Genomic DNA, 24,890 nt, shown 5'->3' on the forward strand with positions numbered 1-24,890 from the left:
ACTTACAAATTTTATCTTATGTTTTAGCTCTGGATTGATAGTCCCTCCAGGTCCAATTTGTGCAATAACTGATTTGAATGTGTTCTCCAACTGTGAGAAAAAAAAAAAAGTCAAGTCACAGTCCTCCCTGTCCAAAAGTCAAAGATAAACTTAAACAGTCTATAAAGGAGACATCTATAAAAGGAAATGTACTTCAAGCAAATGGATAAAATGCTGGTCTTAAGCAGTGGCATGGCAACATTTCATATCATATAAAATTTGTAGGTAGAATCTTCACGAAACAACACTGTGGAATTTTCCAGGATAACTAGCAGTCTGTAGAACAGATTCTAGAATCTTCAGTTACTCCGTCTCATACTTTCACCCATAAAAGATTTTTATTACAAATTTTGTATATAAGGCTATTCAATTTTTGTTAAATACTTAGTACATGCCTAATGCTTGGAAGAGCTGGGATGGTGAGAGGTGCCTGAGGGGTGGGAATGAGTGTGGGTTGGTGCACAGGTGTAGTGACAATTCCGGAAGCCAGGGAGGCAAAGCTCTTTTGTTGTAGTAGAAGCAAAATATGAAAAGAAATGGCATGGGGTACAGAAGGTACAGAGAATTACTAATAGTTTCTGCATTCTGAGAAATCAGAAGTAAGGCCCTCTACCAGAAGTAGAAGGAAAGCAGGGAGGTCAGATATTTGAGAATGTAGGGGGCAAAACAAAGAAAAAGAAAGTTGAGGAAATAATGATGTTCTAAATTTACTAGTTTAGAAGTAAAGCGAGGAGGGCCTGAATGAAGACTGCAGAAGCCTGCACTGCACATTTTAGGAGAAAGAAGCCAATGGTAATAAAGGGAAGTCCAATGAAGTACAAAGATGATGCCTGGTAAAAATTTAATCATAATCTGGGAACCTGGCCCTAGAGAGCTGCCCTTCAAGCAGATTAAAGACTCCTGGGACACAGGCCACTCCCATCTGCATCCCTCTACCATCAAAACTGTCAGCGGGACCTGCTGCCTTCTGCCACGTGTTATTTATGTCTCCAGGAGATTTAAATTCTGCTCAAGATGTTTGTGAATCCTGAAATCCTGTGTCCTGTCCTGCTACCTACTATGGTAGATTCAGCACAGTGATATGCAAAAAGAGATTCTGAAGCAAGAGCCTACTTTATTCATCTATTTGCTTGGGCAACTCCATTAGGTGGCTTAAAAGACCAACTTTAGTAGATATAACTAGCATAGAGAATGCACTCATTTTTAAGCATATGACCCTATGTGTGAACCCCACCACAACTGGGATGCAGAGCTTTTCCAGCATCCCACTAACGTTTCTGCAACGCTCTTTGCAGCCAGTCAATCTTTGCCTTGGGAAGCAAGTGATCTGTTTTTTTTTTTTTTTTTTTTTTTGTTACCACAGAATAGTTTCACCTTTTCTAGAATTTCATATAAATGGAAGTGTACCATTAACAACAACAACAACAAAAAAGTAAGCTGGAAGCAGAAGAGGTTCTGGTCAGAGAGCAGCAGGGAGCACACCCACACAGCCGGGCCAAGTGAGCAGTCACAGTAGTACAGTTCTCAAGTGGAGTGAAAGGTCACCAAGTTACGTTCACTTGACTTGTTAAAGCTGATAACTTTAAATGTGGCTTTGTAAATGGAAAAATTAGAAAAGTCACAAACACACAAAGAAAAGCGCAAACTGCCTAAAATCCTATCACCTAGATACAATCACTTTTAATATTTTTTCCTTCTGAACTGTTTTTGTTTTATTTATTTATTTATTTTTGTATCTCACTTGACCTGTCATTACTTACAGACTACGTGAGCTTTTGGTTTCAATCCTCAATCTTTCAGAGGCTGATGTGACAGCTAGTGAGGTAAAGCACGGAGAGCACTAACCATGGTGGCCAGTATGTGGTGCAAGCTGAGATCAGTATGACCCTGTCCTGCTTCTCTGGCATGGCTGTGCTCACCCTGGCAGGACTTGCACTTGACCACTCACTACCCTTCTTTTCATCATCCAGTATCACTGCCACTACATTTAGAAATTTCTCAAAGTTTTGGCAGGTAGATGGCTTCCTATCTAGCTTCTAAGGCTAGTGTTCCCCTAGCTTCATGTTTTCTTGAGCATTTCCATAAAGATCTGGGAAGGGAAAGATCAGATACTTATGATTACATCTTTGGCTTTCAGAGAAGGTCTCAGCTTTTAGTCTTGGATTCTTTATATTTTTTTCTGTATCGTCATAATTCCCTAAAGCTTTCCCAATGAACAACAAGGGAAACTAAAAATAATACATTAATATCCCCACATGCTCCCACCATAGTAACTTGTCACTGTGCTAGGTGTTTCTGGGGACACAAAAAGGTCACCTTTGACAGCATCATTCCTCTCAAGGCACTCATTATCAAGTAGGGAAATGAAATAAATGCAGAAACAGCTATCATTAAAGGTTGACTACAAGTGTCATTAAAGAGACTACATCACAGTAAGCTGTAAACACACAGAAGGCTTCCTTTGTATACAGGCCTGAGGGACGGATGCAATAAATCTTGCAGAGAGACAGTAGGAGAACACAGAAGGCAGAAGGAACCTCAAAGAAAAATGCATAAAATAGTTTTCCTGAAGGCATTAGGGAACTAGTGGAAGAGAAAACTGAAAAGGCAGAGTGAAACCACATTATAGAGTACCTTAAATGCCAAAGAAAGGAGTCTTTCTTGGTTACCTAGACAAAAATAGACACACTGACACTACAGATTTTTAGCAAGGGAGAAACATTTTCAGAATCTGAAAGGTAGACAAGCCAGTTAGGACACCATTGCAACTCTCTAAGCAAGAGTTTTAAGTAGGGTGCTGGGAATCAGAATAGAAAAAGAATATTACAGAGGTAAAGTCCACAAAAATTATGAAAAACAATGGAGAGGAGGAATTGCTGATTTCCTAGGAATAAATAACGAGACCACAAAAACATCTTGGAGCCTCAAGTGATATATGGAAACTAAAGGACTTCGGTTTTCTATCAATTCTAAGAATTTGGAAACTGGGAAGGGAATGGTAGGATTATGATTACTTGATTTGCCTCTTTTGTGACAAGGGTCACCAAACTATGGCCCCTGGAGTAAATCTGGCCTGCCATCTGGTTTCGTCTAACCTATGGGCTAAGAATAGTTTCTGACATTTTTAAATGGTTTTTTTTGGGGGGGGAGGGAAATCAAAGCATGTGACATATGACAATTATATGAAATTCCAATTTCAGTATCCAGAGTTTTGTGGCACAAAGCCACACTTTATATATGTATTTATTTATTTATTATCCCTGGTGGCTTTTATGCCACAAGGGCAGAGTTGAATAATTACAACAGAGACCATTTGGCCTACAAAGCCTCAAATATTTACTAGACTGCCCATAAGAGAAAAATTTGCCCATTATAGGTTTAAGATATCAAAATGAGCACTGGGGTGGGGGTGGGGGGCTGAGGCTGGAGAACCAAGAGTTCAAGGCCAGCCTGGGATACATAGTGAGACACTGTCTCAAAAAACAAAAACAAAAAAGGATAAAAATGATGGGCTCTTAACTAGGAACAGAATTCTTCTTTAAAAAAATGTTTTTGCCTCAAGCTAGATGACTAAATTAAGATGACTCTGAATGGGTGAAGGAGCTATTTGAAGGTCCATGCACAGTTGGGGTAAAAGTTGTAATGTGGAAAACAAGTAAGACTTGGAGTAATCTGTGACAGACACTAGGAAAGTGATTGAGACAGGATCCTGGTTTCAACAATGCTTTCAGCCTCATATGCCTACAGATTAAACACAAAGAATGAGCGACAAAGCAAGTAGATGAGATGGAATAAGTTGGAAAATGAAGATGGAAAAGTGACAAAGAAAATATAAAATTCCAAACAGGAGCCTATAGAACCAGAGAAGGGTTTTGAATAAAAAAAGATATATTCCACAGAAAAATGGACAAAGACATAAACAAAGAAGATCACTAAATCATCAATGAAAACATAAAGCTCAACCTCAAGTAAATACACAAACAGTAACATACAGTTATTTACTATATTAGAAAATTATTTTTAAAATAATATCTATTCACTCAACAACTATATACTGAACATGGCCTGTGTGGTTGCACTGCATCAAGTGCTGCATCTACAGGGATAAATAAACTAGATGTGCTCCCTGCCCTCATGAAGCTTATGGTTCAGATGGGGAGACAGGCATGAATGATCACATAAATAAACACCTAATTATAATTGTGGCAAATACAATGAAAACTCCAGAGTCTACCTGATCTCTTTTATGTGGAGTATAAAAAAAATAAACCAAACTCATAGAAACAGATAAAATTGTGGTCACTAGAGGCTGGGGGTGGGAAGACTGGGGAGAGGTTGACCAAAGGACAAAAATACCAGTAGACAGGAGGAGTAAGTTCAAGAGATTGATCATTCATTAAGGTGACTACAGTAAGTGACAACATATTACTTGAAAATTGCTAATAGAATTTAAATGTTCTCACCAAACATAAAATATCAACAAGTCTGTGAGGCAATGCATATGTTCAGTCATTTGATTTAGCCATTCTACAATGTATACATGTATCAAAACATCATGCTGCAAACCATACACATATATGATTTTTACTTGGGGATTCAAAAGATAAAAATAAGCCCATGGAGCATCCTAAAAGGATAATATGCCTGAAGCATTAGAAAAGCACTGAGGCGGGGTAAGGGGAAGGTTTTCTGAAGAAAGGTCTTTTTCTACTAGGTTTCAGCATAGGTGTGAGGAAAACAGTCCTCCAGTGTCACAGCTGGGACGCCTTCTATAGAGGACAATCTTCTATGTACAGGATAAGCTGTGAGTAGCTATGCTTTTTGATCCAGCAATTGCTTTTCTGAAAATTTATCACATGGAATAAGAAAGGTGTGTGCAGACTGAAGCAAGATTGTCATCACATGGTTATTTTTAACAGACAAAACTAGGAATACACTTAATTCTCAACCAAGGTCACGGGTGAAATGGATTACAGCACATTTATGCTGCCATTAGGAATCATGCTGTGTTAGAGCACTCATCAATGTGGATGTTCACAACGCAGGAGTATGACAGAAAAAAGCAGGTCACAAATTAAGGACAGCAATGATTGACTGTTTTAAAGACAGTTTTCCTAGGTGATAAAAGTATAAAAGACAGTTATTTTCTTCTATGCTTTTCAAAATTTCAAATTTTCTATAATCTGTAATGAGTAAAATGAGTAATGAGTAAAAGTTTAAAAAAAAAAAAAGACACCTGGGTGATAATTTAGAAACAGAGGGGAAGCATTTGGGAAAGAAGATGCATGAGGCTGAAAGGAACAGAAGATGCATCTTAGAGGAAAACACTACAGACATTTTGGCCATGAGGGAGGGAAAACATTAATAGACTCTTGGTAAAGATCACAAAAGTAGCACAGAACACAGTGGCAATGATTTCAAACTAATTCAATATTTTTTTAGGCATTTGCTAGGTATCTGCTGTGGTCTGATTGTTTGTGTCCCTCTCCCAAAGCCTATGTTGAAGTCCTTTCACCTTTGGGGGGAGGGTGATTAGATCATGAGGGCCCTTATAAAAGAAACCCTAGAGAAACCCCCTTGCAAATTTCACTGTGTGAGGACATAATGAAAAAAGACTTCTGTCTATGAACAAGGAAGCAGGCCCTTACTGGATACCAGATCTGCCATCATCTTGGATTTCCTAGCCTATAAGAGCTGTGAGAAACAAGTAGCAATAGGCCAGACCTCACACAGGGCTGGGAATAATTTTGCTCCCAGCAGACAGAGTAGAAGGATCAAACCTTCATAAAGGTAATGCCTCAGTGGACTGAAGGTTGCTCTGGACCCACTGTCTGATCTGCTCAGGCTGCCATAACAAAATGCTTAAGCAACAGAAATGTACCCCTTCACCGTTCTGGAGCCTGGGAAGTCTAAGATCAAGATACCAGCCAATTTACTTCCTTCCTGTCTTATAGCTTGCCATGTTCCTACTGTATGACCACATGGTCTTTCCTCAACATGTCCACAGGGAGAGTGAGAGCAAGCTCACTCTTAAAGGGATACTTAAAGGGTATCCCTTTAAGGACACTAATCCCATCAAGAGGAATGCACCTTCAGATCCTAATTATCTCCCAAGGCCTCACCTCTAAATACCATCATACTGGAGGTTAGAGAGGGGCACAATTTAGTGCCAGCTACTCTAATAAAGCTAAAAAGAAAGACTCAAAAATCATCAAATTGAGCCCAAGTAACTTAGTATGTTAAGTCCAACAACGAAAAATGAAAAATTCATATTGTCTAGCACCTGATCTTTTGCAAAACAAAAGATCAATGAATTTGAACAATGGGAAACATCCAAAATGAAGCACACAGTGGGGATTAAGAGACACTGAGGGAAAAAAACCAGATTTAGTAAACTAAGAAATAACAAGCTCTCTAAAATAGGTATAAGTGTAACCCTTGTAATCCTAGGAGAAGAGGAAAAGGGAGAAAAATATTTAAGGATAAACTTTGTAGATTTCATGAAAATTATAAACCCATGTACAAGCTAAATTATAAGATGCTCAATAAATCCCAAAAAGAAAAATAAATAAAATTATATCAAGGAACATCAAAATCAAACTGTAGAAAACAATGGTACAAAGAAAATCTTGAAAGTATCAGAGGAAAAAAAATAACAATATACACAGAACATATGATTAAAGACTTAGTGTCTGAAACTATGTGGATAAGAAAACAATGGAATCACATTCCTAAAGTGCTAAAAGTACAAGAAAACCCCATCGACCTAGAATTCTATATCTACCAAAATTACATATTAAAAATGAAGACAAAGTCTTTTTCAGATGAACAAACGAATAGTCACTACCAAAAGATTTGTCTTACAGTAAGAACAAGATAAAATTTTCCAGGCAGAAGGAAAATTAACCTGGAGGCAAATTTGGACACAAAGGATTAGAGAGCACCAGAAATAATAAATGTGGGCAAAAATATTTGAAGCAAAAATAACAGTGTCTTAAAGGTGTATAACAGGATGGTATAAAGAATGGGAAGGGGAATGTAAAGTTACTGTTTTAAGGTGCTTACACTAGAGATAAAATGGTGTACTATTATATAAGGGTCAATTAGAATAAGTTAAAAACATAATGTTGAAAACCCTAAGTCATCCAAAAGTATAAAACAGAGGTATTATAGCTAGTAAGGAAATAGAGATAAAATTGACACTTAATTAGGAACAATGCAAGGATGATGTCCTTCTCACCACTATTTTTTCAACATCTTGCTGTAAGTCTTAGCGAATGCAATATGAAAAGGGAACAAAAGGTATACTTCTTTGTTCACAAATAACAAGATAATCTGTGTAAACAATCTTAAAGAATGAAAAGCTTCCTGGAACTAATAAGCAGTTACATCACTGCGGGACTAAAGGCTAAGGAACAAAGTCAATCGCAATGGTAAGTGGAGCAATCCATGAGGAACATGTGACAATTCTAAGTGTGGACAGCTGGAGATTCGAGAGAACCACAGCAAAAGTGATCAAATTAAAAGGTCAAACAGACAAATCTGTAACTATATTTGAAGATTTCAATATTCCTCCCTCAGTAATACTCCCCCTCAGTAAGAAAAACATCAGTCAGAATTTATAGAAATCCTGAATGACACTGTAACCAATCTAGGTGACATTTACAGAAAATTCTGCCTCAATGTAGGAGAATATACACTCTTTTGAAGTGGATTGTAAACATCTACCAAAATAAATATTCTGAGCTATATAACAAACTTCAATAGCTTTACAAGGAATAAAATCTGAGTATGTTTTCTGCCCACAATAGAATTAAATTACAACTCAACTCATCTCTGAAAAAAATTCTTAAGTTGTTGGAAACTAAACAACACTACAACCCAGACACTGTGGCTCACACCTGTAATCCCAGCCACTTGGGAGGCACAGATAGGAAGACTATGGTTCGAGGCCAGCCTGGGCAAAAAGTCAGCAAGATCCTATCTCAAAGAACAAGTCTGGCACGGTGGCAAAGACCTGTAATCCCACTACACTACACAGAGGCATAGGTAAAAGGATCAAGATTCAAGGCTTGCCCCAGGCAAAAATGTAAAACCCTATCTGAAAAATAACTAAAGCAAAAAGAGCTGGAGATATGGTTCCAGTGTTAAGAGCACCTGTCTAGAAAGTGCAAGTCCCCTAGTTCAAACCCCACTAGAATCAAAGAAAAACACTGTATAATCCATGAGACAAAGATGAAATCACATGGGAAATTAGAAGTGATTTTTAACTGAATAAAAATGAAAACTGTTAAAATCTGTGAGATGTAATTAAGGCAATATTAAAAGAAATTTGTATGATTGAAGTACGTTAAATGCATGTATGAAAACAGCATTATAAGTATAAAGCCCTGAGTTCAAACCCCAGTCCCACAAAAAAAAAATAGAATAAAACCCATTAAAGTTGAAAAAATAAGCTTTGCACTTTAAAAGGAGAAAATGCAAAGAACAAAAAGCATCAGAACATTTATCTAGTTCCTGAGGTCCTCAACAGCCTCTGTCTTATTAGCACCTATTGAAATGCAGTGTTGTCTCTTAAGTGTTGCCTGGCTTATTCCTAAGGGCTATGGACTACTATCACCAATAAATGTAGGTGTATAGTCATATAATTCATAATTGTTAAAAAAAAATCCACAGCCTTAAATGTTTATGTTAGAAAAGAACCAAAACAAATCACCAAACTGTCTTAAGAGCAAGAAGAGGATACTAACCCAAGGTAAACAGAAAGAAGGAACTAATAAAGCAAAAGCATGGGCTGGTAGAGTGGCACAAGTGTTAGAGTACCTGCATACCAAGTTCAAGGCCTTGAGTTCAAACCTCATTACCAAAAACACACAAAAGAGCGTAAAACAAATACTTGGTTCTTTGAAAAATATATAAATCTCCAGCAAGACAGGTATGAGAGGGAAAGAGGGAGGGAAAGAGGAGTACTATCACACAGACCTTTAAAATTGAGTAAACATTAAACATCTTTATTTCAATAAGTTTGACAACCTAATGAAATAGCTCCTTGAAAAAGAAATACCAAAGCTCATTCAAGAAAACCTTGGAAAACTGAACAGCCCTCTATATGGTTAAGAAGCTGAATGTACAGTTTAAAATGTTTCCACAAAGAAAATTCTGGGTCCAGTTTACTTTACTGATGGATTCTGTGAAATATTGAACAAGAACCAATACTAATGCTACACAAACTCAGAATAAAGAAGGAGGAGGAAAAACTTCCCATTCATGAGGCCTGTATCACCATTCCAAAACTAGATAAAAACATCATCGGAAAACTACAGAAAATACTTTATGAACACAAGCACAAAAGTCCTTAACAAAATACTAGCAAATCAAATGTACTGTATGTAAAAAGGATGGTACATCATAACCAAGTAAGATTTATCCAGCAACGTAAGGTCAGCTTAACATTTTAAAACATATAGTTTTAAAAAGAAAAGCTCTATAATAATCTCAATAGATGGAGGAAAAGCATGGCAAAATTCAAGTTATGAAAAAATTTAGAAACTAGGAATAAGAGGGAATTTCAAGTAAAGAGAATATATATATTCTCTCTATATATCTTTAAAAGTTTATAGTTAACATCACAGTTAATGATGAAGACTGAATGCTTCTACCTCTACAGTTAGAAACAGGCAGGAATTTCCACTCTCACCATTTCTTTTCACATTAAACTAAACAGCCTCTTGGCCTGAGTGAAGAAAGGCCCAAGGACTGAAAAGGAAGAAATAAACTGTCTTTACTTCCAGATGGCACAATGGTCTGTGCAGAAAAACCCAACTCTACAAAACAGCTACCGAAATAACGTGAACAGTTAAATTGAGTGTATTTAAATACTTTCATTCAAGGTTACAAGATCAACAACATACAAAAAAAATCCAACTGATCTTCTATATATTAGTAAGAATTTGAAAATAGCATTTATATAATGCTATTAGAAATATAAAATATATAAGGGATAAGTTTGATAAAATATATGTAATCCTTATTTACTGAAAACTATAAAACAAAGACCTGAATAATTGAAGAGACATACCATGCTCTTGAATCAGCAGATTCAATAAAGGTATCATTTTCCCCAAAATATATATCCAATGTAATTTTTTTGGTTTGTTTTGTTTTTTGAGGTAGGGCCTCAGGATTTAGCACACACTGGCCTTGAACTTGCTCTGCAGTCCAGGACAGCCTCAAACTTATCATTCTTCCACCTCCCTCAGTGTCGAGATTATAGAAATGTACCACCATACCCAATTTATCCAATGCAATTCTAATCAAAATCATTAACAGTCTTATTATTCATAAAAAAATAAGCTGAGTTATAAAAAAAATAAAATGTACATGAAAAATGCAAAAACCTAGAGCAGATGAAGCAATTTTGAAGAATAAAGTTGTAGGACTCAACTATATAATTTCAAGATATTATAAAACTACAATATCCAAGACAGTGTGGTATTGGCAAAAGGACAGACATGTAGATATATGGACCAGAATAGAGTCCCAAAACAAAAATATGCATGTGAGAGCAACATATTCGACACAAGTGTCAAAGTAAAAGGCAATTTAATGGAGAAAAGAGTATCTCTTCAACAGACAGTGCTGAAATAGCTGACTATCCATGTGCAGAAAACTTTGGTTCATATCAAGTACCTTATACAAAAATTAACTTGAGCCACGCATGGTGGCCCACGCCTGTAATCCTAGCTACTCAGGTGGCTGAGACTGGGAGATTTTAAGCCCAGCCCAGGGAAAAAGTTTGTGAGACCCCCTGGTCAACAAATAAAAAGCTGAGCATGGTGGCACGTGCCTGTCGTTCCAGATACATGGAAGCATAAAAGAAGGATGGTGGTCCACACCAACCCCAGCATAAATCCAAAACCCTATTCAAAAAGTATCTGAAGCAAAGAAGGCTGGGGGCATACCTAAAGTGGTAGAGAGCCTAGCAAGCACAAGGTTCTGTGTTCAAACCCCAGTAATGCCTCCCCAAAAATTAACTTGAAATGGATAACAGATCTAAATAGAAAAACCTAAACCATAGAAGACTGACTTTGCATTAATCAAGAACCATAAGAGAATATAATTCATATTATAATTCATGTATAATAAATTATACATCACAAAAATTAAAGACTTGTGCTCCACCAAAGATTTAAAAAAAAAAAAGAAAAATCAAACCATAGACGGGGAGAAAATATTTGCAAAATATGTCACTTTTAAAAGACTTGCATCCAGCATGAATAATTCTTCCTACTCAATAATAATGACAAATTAACTTATTTTTTATAAATGAGGAAAAGGTTTGAACAGACACTGCAAAGGTGATATATAAATGGCAAATATGCATATAAAAAGATGCCCAGCATCATGTTATTAGATAGATTATCCAACTGAAATCATTACCATAATGAGATAGCACCCACTCCAGCGGCTAATACTTTGAAAACTGACAATACTGAATGTTAACTAACATGATGAGCAACTAGAACGTTCCTAGCCAGCTCTTTGGAAAACAGCTGATAGAGTCTTATGAACATGCACTCACAACATGACCCAGGAACCCGACTCCTCAGTATCTACCCAAGGGAAATGAAGTCTATACCCATATGAGCATATGCAAATGTTTATCAAGCTTTTATTTGTAATAGTCCCAAACAGGGCACAAACCAAATACCACCCACTGGGGCTTGGATAACAAATTGAGGTATATCAGTATAATGAGATTCAACAGGAAAAAAAATACCAATTTATTAATCTATGCAACTATGATGGGTCTCAAAAGCATTCTGCCAAGTTAAAGAAATCAGGCACAAAAAGCTGGATATTGCTTGATTCCATTTACATGGACTCCTCTGAAAATCAAAAGTACAGAAAGCAGTGGGTTGTCTGTGGCTGCAGCTGGGGAGAGAGACAGATGACAAAGTGGCATGAAAATACTATTTTTCTTGGGGATGAAAGAAATGTTCATTTTGCTGGTGATTACATGACTAGATGTATCTGTCAAAACTCACACTGGACATTTAAAATGAGTAACTTTTACAATATGTAAGCTGTGTTTCTAAGGTTAAGTTACAGAAATAACTCTTATGCCTCAAAGGAAATTTCCGTGTGCTTATTCAGACTTCTACTTAAGTTGTCACGCTACCTTAACCAGGCCTTTATTGGCACGTTCTGCTAGTTTTTATTCAAAGTCCTCCAGCATCATAGTCATAGGAAAGCCACCCGAATTGGGGTCAGCCATTCAGGAGAAGATACTTATTAGACAAGGTGCAAATAGGCCTCTATCACTTTGGTGAGAAGATGGAATTAGAGATCAGAATTGGGAATTATTTGCTGAATATTAACAGAGTTCATAAAACCACTCTTCTCACTGCCACCTCTCACTTCTTGTATCAATAGAACCTTAGGAAATGTTCAATCAAATCGGAAACAAATGAATGACTTCAATTTCTAAAAGGTCAGCTTTTTCATTAGATTTAAGTGGATAACACTGAATTTAAAACCATACTTTTAGTTTATTTCTATCTCCAAACTCAGATACCTCACCTGGTTTAACTTCTCAGCATGGTTCAGCCTTGAAGTCTCTACGGCATTGAGCGCAGAAGTCTTCTCCACAGTCAATATTTGCTTTGGTGGTTCCATGTTTGAAGTAGGTTGTGAAAAGCGAGCTTTTGCAACTGGGAAGCCTGTAGAATATGAGCCTTGTTGCTTCATTCTAAATGGCTGAGTGTAATTTTTACCTTTTGTGAGTTAAAAGAAGAAAAAAATGTCACCTGCAATTGCTAGCTTATTTTTCTGGCGGTTATACAGAGAGACTGCTGTACACTAAGTGTCCTCAAATTAGAAGAAAAACTTGAGGAAAAGAATGGGAAAAAAACCTGAGGAAAGAAAGTTTACCTTTTTGGGGGAGGGAGGATGCACTGGCTTGAACTCAGGGTCTTGCACTTGCTAGGCAGGTGCTCTACCACTTTCCAGCTCCCGAAAGCTTACATTTTTATACTAATATAAGTGGTCAGTCATCCACAGAAGAAAACCAAGAAATCATAAGTATGTTGCTGAGTGGGAATGTAGACTAGTACAACCACTATGGAAAAAAATTTGGAGGCTATTTAAAAAGCTGGACATCGATCTACCATTTGATCCAGCAATACCACTCTTGGGGATATACCCAAAAGACTGTTACTCCAGAGGCACCTGCACACCCATGTTTATTGCGGCACTATTCACAATAGCCAAGTTATGGAAACAGCCAAGATGCCCCAGCACTGACCAATGGATTAAGAAAATGTGGTATCTATACACAATGGAATTTTATGCAGCCATGAAGAAGAACGAAATGTTATCATTCGCTGGTAAATGGATGGAATTGGAGAACATCATTCTGAGTGAGGTTAGCCTGGCTCAAAAAACCAAAAATCATATGTTCTCCCTCATATGTGGACATTAGATCAAGGGCAAACACAACAAGGGGATTGGACTATGAGCACATGATAAAAGCGAGAGCACACAAGGGAGGGGTGAGGATAGGTAAGACACCTAAAAAACTAGCTAGCATTTGTTGCCCTTAATGCAGAGAAACTAAAGCAGATACCTTAAAGCAACTGAGGCCAATAGGAAAAGGGGACCAGGAACTAGAGAAAAGGTTAGATCAAAAAGAATTAACCTAGAAGGTAACACACATGCACAGGAAATCAATGTGAGTCAATGCCCTGTATAGCTATCCTTATCTCAACCAGCAAAAACCCTTGTTCCTTCCTATTATTGCTTATACTCTCTCTACAACAAAATTAGAAATAAGGGCAAAATAGTTTCTGCTGGGTATTGGGGGGGGAGAGGGAGGAGGTGGAGTGGGTGGTAAGGGAGGGGGTGGGGGCAGGGGGGAGAAATGAACCAAGCTTTGTATGCACATATGAATAATAAAAGAAAAATGAAAAAAAAAAAAAGTATGTTGCTGAAAAAGCTGGCATGATTATAGTTATTGAGAGACAGGATTTGATAGGTCAAAATCTAATAAAGTTGAATTGTTTAGGAGACTAAAAAGTCTCCAACTATGGAGTGTGCTTATAGCTATGTTTCTCCAACTGGTTGACCACCTGGTAGCATGGAGAAAGGGAGGAGGAAAAGCTACAAAGCAAAGGACATTATTCTAAAGTATTGGGAGGTTCATTCTGTTGCACTGTATGAAAGATATATCATTGAAAATCACCGCAGTCTAGATCTTTCTTTACCCCAAGACCGGGTTTGTCAATCAAACCAATTACTTCCAAGGTATCCTGAAAATGGGGGACAAGGAACCACGAATGAGGATCATGAAGAATCCAGTCACTGGAAGAATATCCACCCTACTCTTCAGTAGGTTGGCCACCTGCTTTATACAACTCAAACTCTTGTAAGTTTAATAGCATGATTTAGGCTCCATAAATCTGAGCCTAAATAAAAGTTGAGGACTAGATCTGACACCCCTCAGTAGCCTCCAGAGCTTTCCCAGACCAGAGAACACTCTCCAATCATCAAACTACATTAGCCACTGTAGTTTAAACACTGTTTAAACACATTCTCATGGATCACCTTCTTTAATCTAAATGTGGACTTTGGAGAAAGAGAAAAATCAAATAGTCATAAAAGTCTCCAAACTAGGCCCCTCCTCTGCTCGGTATATAAACTCCATATTGTCTAGGGAGATGATACATGAATCATCACTTTAGTCTTGAGTTTACTAAATGCCAGGCTCTTGACAGACCTCATCCCACATAAGGTCCTCAGCACAATTCCAAGTGGCAAGTATTATTCGCTCTACTTTAGAAATGGGGAAACTAAGGCTTAGACAGGTTAAGTATGCCTGAGATTACTCAGCTTGCAAGGGGCCAAGACAGGCTCCAACTTTCACAAACTCACGTCACTGGGCCATTGGCATACCTCTCTGTGTAACACGATTATTCCACATTTCTCGTCCACAATACAATTATTAGCACTAACATGCTTACCTGTTGACCATCCTCTATGTTTTTCTTCTGATACATTCTTCTTCAGCATCAACAAAGAACCTGCTCTGGTCTGCTCAACAGAAATGACATCTGAAGCTGCATTCAGCACTTCAAACATAGAGAGGAATCCATATTGCACATATTGAAATGATCGTCCAAATCGCTTGACAAAAGCCTTTTCGAAATCAGAAAGGAGGACAGGAGACAATGCCAAGAGGTCTTTCAACTCACTCTTCACAACAGCTGGAAGAATAGGGGGCACCCTTCCCCGGTAGGGCACCCGACGAGAGCTTGGCCCAGAGCAAGCACTTGCTCTTCCCTTCTGCACAGGGTTTCGAACCTTGTGGCTGCTCCTCTGCTTTGCAACTAAACTTGCTATTCCTTTAGTGGACTCATCTGGAATGGCTAAGGAGATGTGAAAAAAGAAATCATATTTAGGTGAAAAACGTGCTCTATCCTTTGTATCTGTGGTTACACAGACAACTTTTAACTCTCCATGGAGCGGTTTGTCTAGATACTGTAATAAACACCAAGTCTCTGGTTCCATCATTTCTTGGGTTCTAGGAAACAGTTTGCTTGCTGCTCTAGGAAGTATGATCGTTGCTGGCTCCTGAAGTTGTGAAACCCTTGGCAAGAACTATAAATTTCCCTTCCTGGGTTTTTTGTTTTGTTTTTTCCTGCTTCATGGAATTTAAAACGAGTTTTTGTTATTTAAAAGTCTCTTTGTTATGTTTCTCCTCTCTTAATGTGCAAATACCTGCAACTATGCAAATGCAGTTTTTGTGAATGCACAGCTTTACTGGGGGGAAATTTCAATGTGTAAAGCAATTATAAACAATTTAAAATTAAACTGTTAATTTTACAGAGGCTCTCAGCCCACTCCTTCCCTCTATGCCCAAATTAAAATCCACTGCCTCAGGTGCAGGATGATGGCAGAGACGGAACAATTCTGTACTAAGTGATTTTTTTATTACAGAGTTTATAGCACTTCAAAACCCTTAGACCTACCTTTCAGTGTAACGGTACCATCCGCACAGGAGCAGACACTAACCACATCAGGCATGTCCAACACCAGCTCCATGGTGGACCGATACCCAAGGCCTCGGAGTGGCAGATGGTTGCCAACCATCAAAAGGTACTCCTTTTCCAACTGCTGTGGGGTCAAACCATCTTTGGTGGAAATAAGAAGCGATCTTATTTCTTTCCTCAGGCATTCCTGTATACGCTCTTGGTCAGACATTGTACCCTACAGGATTTAAGACAGAAGCATCCTTCATGAGAAAAAAGCAGGCAAACCAATGGGAAAAAAAAAAGTTTTTTAAACGACCAATCTTGGAATATAAACAACCTAGATGCAGTTCTACAGGTGACAGGGCTGAAGCAATACTGCGAGGGTGTTCTCACGCGTGTGCATCACCAAACCCCCACACAACTCAACCTAACCTGCGTGGGTCCCAAGAATCATTGCTCCTGGCTAGTGTGACAAGTCCCAGTCTGCCTCATTTCCTCAGTTGCTGAAGAGTTAATAACTCCAGCTCGTTTGAAGACGCAACTCTCCACTGTAAACCCCGTTCCAGATGGCCTCTTTCAACCACTCTTTGGGAACCAGGACTGGGGAATAAGACAAGCGCAATTCGGCCCTTGTCACTGCAAGGTGAAGGCCCTACCATAAAGGCGCTCACACCAGCACCCCTTCCCCATCCAGAACTGACGGGAAGGCTCACCTGCTCCCTCTTACGCCAAGCAAACCATCCACCTTCACCCGCCTCCTCCCCACTGTGCCCGCGGTGGTGGGGGTCGTCACCTTCCCTGCTCCAACGTCTCCCACTTCCCCTGGCGGGCCTGGGATGCTGTCCTTCCACCTGTCGGACACTTTTCAGCCACCTGGGCAGAAAGGTGAGCGGGAGGGCGGCAGGTGGAAGGCCGCCTGCGCCCGGCACTTTGCGGCTGCCCTCACCCTCACCCGCCTCTTCCCGGCCCCGCGGCCGTTGTGCGCTGGGAAAGTCAAGGGCGCCCACACCTCCCTGCCCCGACGGCCTAGGAGACACGGGTGCGAGCGGCGCGCGCCTGCGCACGGGGACAGAGGACCGGCAAGGTCGGGCGCTCGGTGTCCCGCCCAGGGCGCGTGGGCCGGGGGACGGTTGGGTGGGACTCGCAGCTCCGGGGTCCCGGCTGGGCTCCGAGGCTGAGCGGGGCGTCCACGCTCACCTCCTCCGGCGCGCTGGGCTGGAAGACGCCGCGGGCCCCCCGCGCGGCTCTGTCCAACGGCAAGGGGCGCCGGGCCTGGGCAGGGGAGAGCGCGTGCGTGTGGCCGCCCGCGGGCCGCCTGGGGAGGGCGCTGAAACCGTCCCCAGGTGCGTGTCACCAGCAGGGCTCGCGCCCCCCGGGCTGACTTTATAGTGGGGGAGGGAGGAGGGATGAAAGGCAATTCTGATCCTTGATTGAGAATCACTGCGGATCTGCGAGCGAGCGACTCGGCCTCCTGCAAGAGAGGAATGGGTGGGAGCCAGCAGAGCTGTTTTACAAGAGAGGAGAACATTCCAGATGCCAATGGAGTTCATTGAATTGGGAGACTAAAGACGATGTATTTGTTGGATCTGTGGAATAAGCCACATTTATACTTACCGTCCTTGAGAGCTAGCAAACTGTATAAGAGATAGAGAGGCAGAGTGCAACGTACCATCTAATTAAACAGGACAAACCAAAAGATAACCAAGGAATTTGAACCAGGAAAGAGACCTGAACTCCTGTAATCCCAGCACTTGGGAGGCTCAAGCAGGACGATCTTCAGTTCGAGGCCAGCCTGAGCTACATAGAGAGGTGGGACTCGGGAGAGAAGAGAGAGGGATGGGAGGGACAGGAAGAAATCTGCTTTCTGCCTAAAATCCCATGGCATATATTTATTATATAACTGAGAATAGACAAGATTTATACCCGGTTTATAGCAGAATGGGCAGGCCTGAGTACCAAGTTAACAAAAAGGAAAATTATAATTATAAACTTATAAGGACATTACAATATTTGAATGACAGAAGTTAAAGAAACAACAAAGAATGGTTAGTGAGGATTAGGGAGTTAAAATGAGTATCTCTCAGATTTGAACAAAAATACAATTTTAAGATTTTAAGGACACTCAGAGTCCTTAGAATAAATAATGGATCCCATCTTAAAGCCTGGGAGAAAGGCAATGAAGAGATTTTATGTAGAAATAGGTTGTTTATAAAACAATGGAAATTAGATTGCCATTGAATTTCTCAATGGAGCAAAATCTTCAAAGCTGAATCTGGAATCTTTTACCCAGGCGAATCAGCAGTAAAGTGTGTGGAGAGCGGGGCAGAGGAGTAAAACTATTTTCAGACATGCAGGGATTCAGGAAGTTCATCATCTCACTGAATGGCTTGAGAATGACTCCTGCAAAATGAACAATGAATTAACAAGGATATGACGCAGATTCTCATCCCCAATTATATGAGATAAGAAGTAACAGATATTGAGTACTGCCTGTGTGTTACTTACATGGACTATGTGTTTTCTTCCCAATAACTCTGAGAAAGCTACAACTGTGATGCCCATTGTAAAATGAAAATGACATACAGATACCAACAAGGATGTAAAAAAGTGATAAGAAATAAAAACAAAATTTATAAATTGAGGCAAAAACTTGAGAGAAGGAGAGGGAGAGGAAAGGAGATGAGAGTGATTTTTTTTTTCCAAAAGGTATTCTAGAATTAATTCCCAGGTCAATAACTGCAAACCAAGGCCTGGTTAAAGTTGCTTCCCACTTGGAAGAGTAGCTACAATAGGAGTCATCACTGCATTGGTTTTACAGGGAAGTGAATGGGAACATGATAGTGGCATCTTTCTCTCTGGTGGTCACACTTAACCTCTGCAGTTCTCCAGGGATATGGTATTGCTTTGATAAAATGCTTTGGTACCCACTTGATGCTTCCTATCCATGACTGAGTATGCCAATGTAGGAATTACATCAATTGCTGAGATTATTTAATTCAGCTATTCACTTGGCACCTAGGGCCCGTAACCTTAGGATGACTCCACAGTCCCACTTACCCCTATCTGAAAGTGACCTTGGACCAGAATTCATTTATCTCTAATCCTTATAAGCTGAAAATGTTGATGGTGAACAGTGACATTTTGGGTCCCAGAAATTAATATTACCTTGGAATTGGCAAGTGGTGGTCACTGAAAAGTTTGAGTGTTTTAAAATTTTTTTTTCCTCTAGAATAGTTATCCAGAATGGGTCAAAAAGCATTTGGGGAAATTCTGAGATGAATTTTGCCATGCTAGGTACAGCATTTCCATGGCATCCTTCGTCAACATTATCTGGGCTATGCTGGGAATAGGCAACAAATCCGGTCTCTCTAGCTTATAAGAGGTCTCTGTTCCCAAGACCTAGTGCCTGTGTTTTGTGGGGTTTTGTTGCTACATACTTCAAAAAGGCTTAGTGGATTGTTTGTTGAATTCATTCCTTGGAATCCTACAATTAATTAACTACAACCAGCCAGCTCTTTGGGTCAGACCATCCTGTTTTCTGCATCTGTCTATTATGATGACCAGAGCTTGCTTTTCTTCTGGTAATTAACTGCCTTCACCTGGTCTCCTCCCTTCCCTGCTTGTGTCTGGGAGTATATTTCAATTGCAGCTGTTCCTAACTAGCATTTTTGCCTGAGAAAAGCCAGTGAAGAGTTGTGTGTGTGTGTGTGTGTGTGTGTGTGTCTAAAGTTCCCTGAGTTTTAACATATGCCTTAAGGCAGGGATGAGAGAAACTTTATTTTGTGGCATTGGGGATTGAACCCAGGGCCTGCACATGAGCATGACTGGACCTCTCATCTACATTCCTGGCCAGAGAGAACCTTTTGAAGAACATAGTGAAGGAGTGGTGAGTTAAAAGCACACAACGGAATCAATATGGCATCCCTGACACCCAAGTTTTTGAACATTATGCCCAGATTGGAGCACTATGGTGCCATTGTTCAAATTCATTGCCTACAGCAATTACTCCAAGCCTTTGCCATCTTATAATTTTGCCCTACTCCTGCCCCATTGAAAGTGGAAGCATTCATACATGAATCTGTGCCCCCCCAACTTCCAGCCCAAGCCTCTATATCAGCCTCCTTATATCTTTCCTTCTAGTGTCTGCTTGAAGGGTCTTCCATCCTATTCTTAATTCTGTTCCCTAACATATCTAGGACCATGATCTTGCCTTTTGGTTATTATTATACAATCCTGTATAAGTTTCTTTATAGACTCCTTTCCTGTAACATAAAATGTTGCCCCAATCCTTTATCTTGCACAGACATACAGCAAGGGAAAGTGAGCCAGGGAGAAATAAACACTCCCTTGACTTACATCACTTTTAGCCTCCTTTTCACAGCCTAGGTTTTTTTCCCACTTTTTTCTCTACTATTTACCACTTAATACAAAGCAATCAGTCTGCTACTCACGTCATCTTTCTTAGGTTACTTTTGCCAAAATCAATGACAAATTTTCTAATTGACAATTTTATGGACTTTTCAATCTTTTCATTTTAGATGATACTCCTCCCTTCAGAAAATCTCTCCTGTGGGTTTCTCTGATGAGACCATGGGGGCTTGACTCCCATTCTTCTGCTCTATTTGTTACTCTATGAGTGCTCGTGTACATTTAGTAGAGGGTCTGTTCTTTTTACTCTTCCCCTTCTGCCTGGGTGGCCTCTTTCACTCATGGTTTCAGCTTTGATGGTGCCTTCTAAAAGGCATGTTTATTCAAGCAACAAATGCCTTTTAGCTCTCCTATATGCCAGGCCTGTCCCAAGAGATGGGAGTACCACAGTGAGCAAAACAAAGTTCCTGTTTACCTGGACCTTACCAAGGACAAGCAATAAGTAGATAAGTATATAATAGATAAATGTTAAGTAATGACAGTACTCACTAGAAAAGCAAACCTGGACGAGACAGTGAGAAAGCACTGCTTTTCATGGAGTATTCAGAAAACACTTTTGTGTAACCTTTATCACAGGTTCTCAAAGTATGGTTCCAGACCAATAGCATCACCTGGGAACTTGTTAGATATGCAGATTTCTCAGGCTCCATCCCTGAGTGGAGTCCAGCAATCTGTTTTAACAAGCCATCTAGGTGATTCTGATGCACACCCTAAGGCAGTTTCTACTGTGCCAAGAATAGATCAGCGGTGTGCAGTCTAATGCTGGTTTTCTCAGTGTAAGGACAGCTTGGGGTTTGTGGGAAAGGTTCTGGGAGCATCCAGATTGTAGAAGGCAACAATGTAGGGTCAGCTGACTGGCCCACAGGTTTCCAGACTGCATGGTCAAAACCATCAAACACTCACTGACCCACTTAAAAGAACTGAGTGCTGCTAAGGATTTACTCCCCCACAACCCCAGAAGGCTACTCCTTTGGCTCTGTGTTTCCTGTGAAGTTCACTAGGGATGAGCAAGGAGGCTGTACAGCTCAAAGTGAAGCCTAGAGTTGGGCAGAGGGCAGGGAAGGTGGTAGGACGTGCAGGGTCCTGTCACTGCTGCACTTTTGGTTGCAGGTATTCTAGTTTACTATGATTGCATGTGCTGGGCTCCCTGGAGTTTCTTCATTATTTTGAAATACTTGTTATGAAAAAGGTTGATTGCATTTGAAACCATTTGCATTATCACAAGAAACAGCAAAATTACATTTGTTGATGAAAGGGTAGATTAGGTTCTTCAACTGTTGAAATTACAAAAAAGGGCTGGGTACCTGGCTCATGCCTGTAATCCTACCTACTTAGGAGGCAGAGCTCAGGAGGATTGTGGTTCAAAGCCGGCCCCAGGCAAATAGTTCATGAGACCCTATATAGAAAAAAAAAAAAAATCACAAAAAAGAGGTGGTGGAGTGGCTGAAGTAGTAAGAGCGCCTGCCTAGCAAATGTGAGACCCTGAGTTCAAACCCCAGTGCTGCAAAAAAAAAAAAAAAAAAATTGCAAAAATGGTTTTAAAAACTTTTTAAATTTTGTGAATATGTTTTTTCATCAACAATAACAAAAATTTAAAGAGCTTATCACTTCAAAGCCTTTGACTAGGTAGTTATTTCAAACATAAAATTCATATTGATGGTAGAAACTCAGATTCTATTTTAAATTTGAAAAGATTTTTGTTTGTATATAAATTTAATTTATTTATATAAAATACCTAATATGTTTTAAACCACGATTATATATCAAAAATATAATTAAGAGCTGGGGGTGTAGCTCAAGGGTAGAGCGTTTGCCTAGCATGTGTGAGACCCTCAGTTGGATCCCCAGCACTGCCAAAAAGCATACATAGATGTATATGTATATATATGGTTTATACATAAAAATATATTATGTATATGTAATATAGTATATCATATGTTTGATATATAATTTTATACAGTTTTAATATATATTACATAATATATGTAACATAATATATAGTTTACATGATATATAGTGGGAAAAGATTGGAAGCACTGCTGTAAGATCTGTTCCCTTCCACGATACCCCAGCTGATAATACTGAAATGACTAAAAGACATAATAGCCCCTTTTGGGCCCACAGCCACCAAAACCAGGAAATGCATCTTTAGTGATGGGAGCAGAGATTATAAATCGAAGTATGTCAGAGCCACAGTAGTCCAGGATCGCTTTTCAATGTGCTGTTTTCTTTCTTGAAGACCCAGCAAAGGACATTGCAGCCAAAGTAGGCCATTGTTTTTTTTGTTGTTGTTTTTTGTTTTTTTAACCATCACCTGTCTTGACATTCAACTCTAAATATTCAGTGGTCTCCTGAACATCTCCAGACAGATATCCTATAGACACTGCTAGCTAGTGCAATTTGTCTGAAACTAAACTTATCGTGCCCACCTGCCCTTAAACAAAATCTCTTTCCTTCTGTGTTTCTCAGTTGGATGTCAGCCCCACTTACCATCACATTGACCATAATTACATCAGGGTCAGTGCCTTGTCCTCTAAATATAACCCATATCCACTCTCTCACCTGGATCACTGCAAGCCTCCTCTCTTCTACCTCCATTGTCTTTTTACCTTATCTAGGATGTGACTCTTGTAAATTGCAAATTTGACAAAATTTTAAGCAAATTCCTTGCTTAAATTGTTTCAACAGCTTCTTTTGTCTATAAGATAAAACCCAAATTCTTTATATGATATAAAAGGTGTTTCATTTCTTGGGCTGCCTACCTCTGTCTTCTTTTGCCAGTTTCTCAAGCCACTCACTGAACAACTTGCCATGAACAAAGTGTTAGTTTTTGTACTGCTTCCCCTGGCCCAGCTTTGGAAGTTCACCTAAGCATCACCCCATCCTCTTAGTATGAACCAAACTGGACCTCCTTTGACTCCTTCCAGGTAGAATTACTCCCTCCTTTCTATCGTCACAGTACCATTTAGACCATTGATTCTCAGCCAGGAGAAATTTTGATCCCATGGAAGGAACACTTGGCAATGTCTGGAGATAGTTTTGGTGGTCACAGATAGGAGTGGGGTGCTATAGACAGCTAGTAGGTAGAGGCCAGGGATGCTGCCAGCCATGCAAAGATGCACAGGGCAGCCAGCCCACACAGCAGCACATCATCTGATCCAAACGTCAGTAGTGCCAAGGTTGAGAAACCCAGATGTAGATCTTCTGTCATGACATGGACAACACTTATCGCATCTATCTGTTTACAAATACGTTTCTCCCTCTTAGACTATAAATTCGTCCAAGGCATGCAACTTATCTTACCTTTATATCCCCAGAGGTAAGCACTGCTAACCATAAAGTAGATGCTTGCTTTCCCTCAGGTGCAGAATCTAGAATTAAAAAAAAAACAACAGACAAGAGTAGGAAGAGTTTTATTTGGGAGGAGGGAGGGGACCAGATGGAGGGGAAAGGGAAGCAATAGAGGGCAATGGAGAGTGTGAATATGATCAAAGTACATTATATCATGTATGAAAATGTCATAATGAAACCCATTGTTTTATACAATATATGCTAATAAAAATTTTTAAGTAGATGCTTAATAAATAAATACTTGTGGGGTGAATTAATAAGCCAAAAGTCAAGTAATTTTTATCTTGCCAACCCCTGTATCTCCCTGAAAACAGAGCTTTGGGGATACTTGTAGTCAGTAGAGTTAGAAGTGGGTCTGCCAGAGCAGCTGCAGTTCTGACCAACTGTTCAGCTCACTAAGGTCCAAGTCTCCACTTTCCATCTTTCTCAAGTCCTCTGTCTTCCCAATAGCTCCTGTTCCATAGTCCCAGATTCTACCGATTCTCTACCTCAGAGCGATATCCTGAATCCCATCACTTCTCTAGACCACTGCTGGGCTCCTCTCCTTGGTCTCACTGCCATCTACAGATTGAGAAAGTCAAACTTAACAAATTTTTGTAGCTCTAAATAAGAGTTGCAATTTCATCCAGTCCCAACAAATTCTAAATTTTCCATTATATAATCCATATAAATCAATATTCACTCCATTTATTCATATATCAACATTAAAATACTAGATGAGAATTAGTATAATAATTTAGAAGATCCTGCAATCTTTCAGAACCTCAAAAGTCAAACAATTTTACTTGGTCCTGCCTTTCTTCTAGTAACCCCATTCCCATAGATGTCAGTCTCTTAACAAATCCAAACAAGGAGTACAGAATTAAGAGTTTAAAAATGTGCACACAGAATGCCTTCAACAAAGGAGTGAGCAGCACCTTCAATTAAAAAGGAATCCAAAAGCAAACAGTAACAGCATGGTAAGAGTAGAGGAGGCCAGCTGGACTCTTGCTGGCCCTGCACTCCCTTCCCAACTCCTCCACCTTCCAGATGCTGGGCTGG

The 24,890-nt window shown here is 39.7% G+C and overlaps 1 protein-coding gene across 3 annotated transcripts in view; it reads right to left on the minus strand.

The window, feature by feature from the left end:
• Tdrd5 (tudor domain containing 5) overlaps positions 1 to 17,078 on the minus strand; it is a 73,171-nt gene extending 56,093 nt beyond the window's left edge. For 2 of the 3 annotated variants that reach the window (XM_074047343.1, XM_074047341.1), the window contains exons 1-5: positions 16,784 to 17,078; positions 16,068 to 16,305; positions 15,060 to 15,464; positions 12,622 to 12,815; positions 7 to 90 (exon numbers count right to left, since the gene is read on the minus strand). In XM_074047343.1, the coding sequence (XP_073903444.1) occupies positions 7 to 90; positions 12,622 to 12,815; positions 15,060 to 15,464; positions 16,068 to 16,299 (915 nt within the window). In that variant the 5' untranslated portion in view covers positions 16,300 to 16,305; positions 16,784 to 17,078. The remainder of the gene's footprint in view (positions 1 to 6; positions 91 to 12,621; positions 12,816 to 15,059; positions 15,465 to 16,067; positions 16,306 to 16,783) is intronic. The other variant, XM_074047342.1, reaches the window with a different exon arrangement.
• Positions 17,079 to 24,890: the final 7,812 nt, after the last annotated feature.

The sequence above is a fragment of the Castor canadensis genome, chromosome 11, assembly GCF_047511655.1.
Source record: "Castor canadensis chromosome 11, mCasCan1.hap1v2, whole genome shotgun sequence".
Lineage (NCBI taxonomy): Eukaryota > Metazoa > Chordata > Mammalia > Rodentia > Castoridae > Castor > Castor canadensis.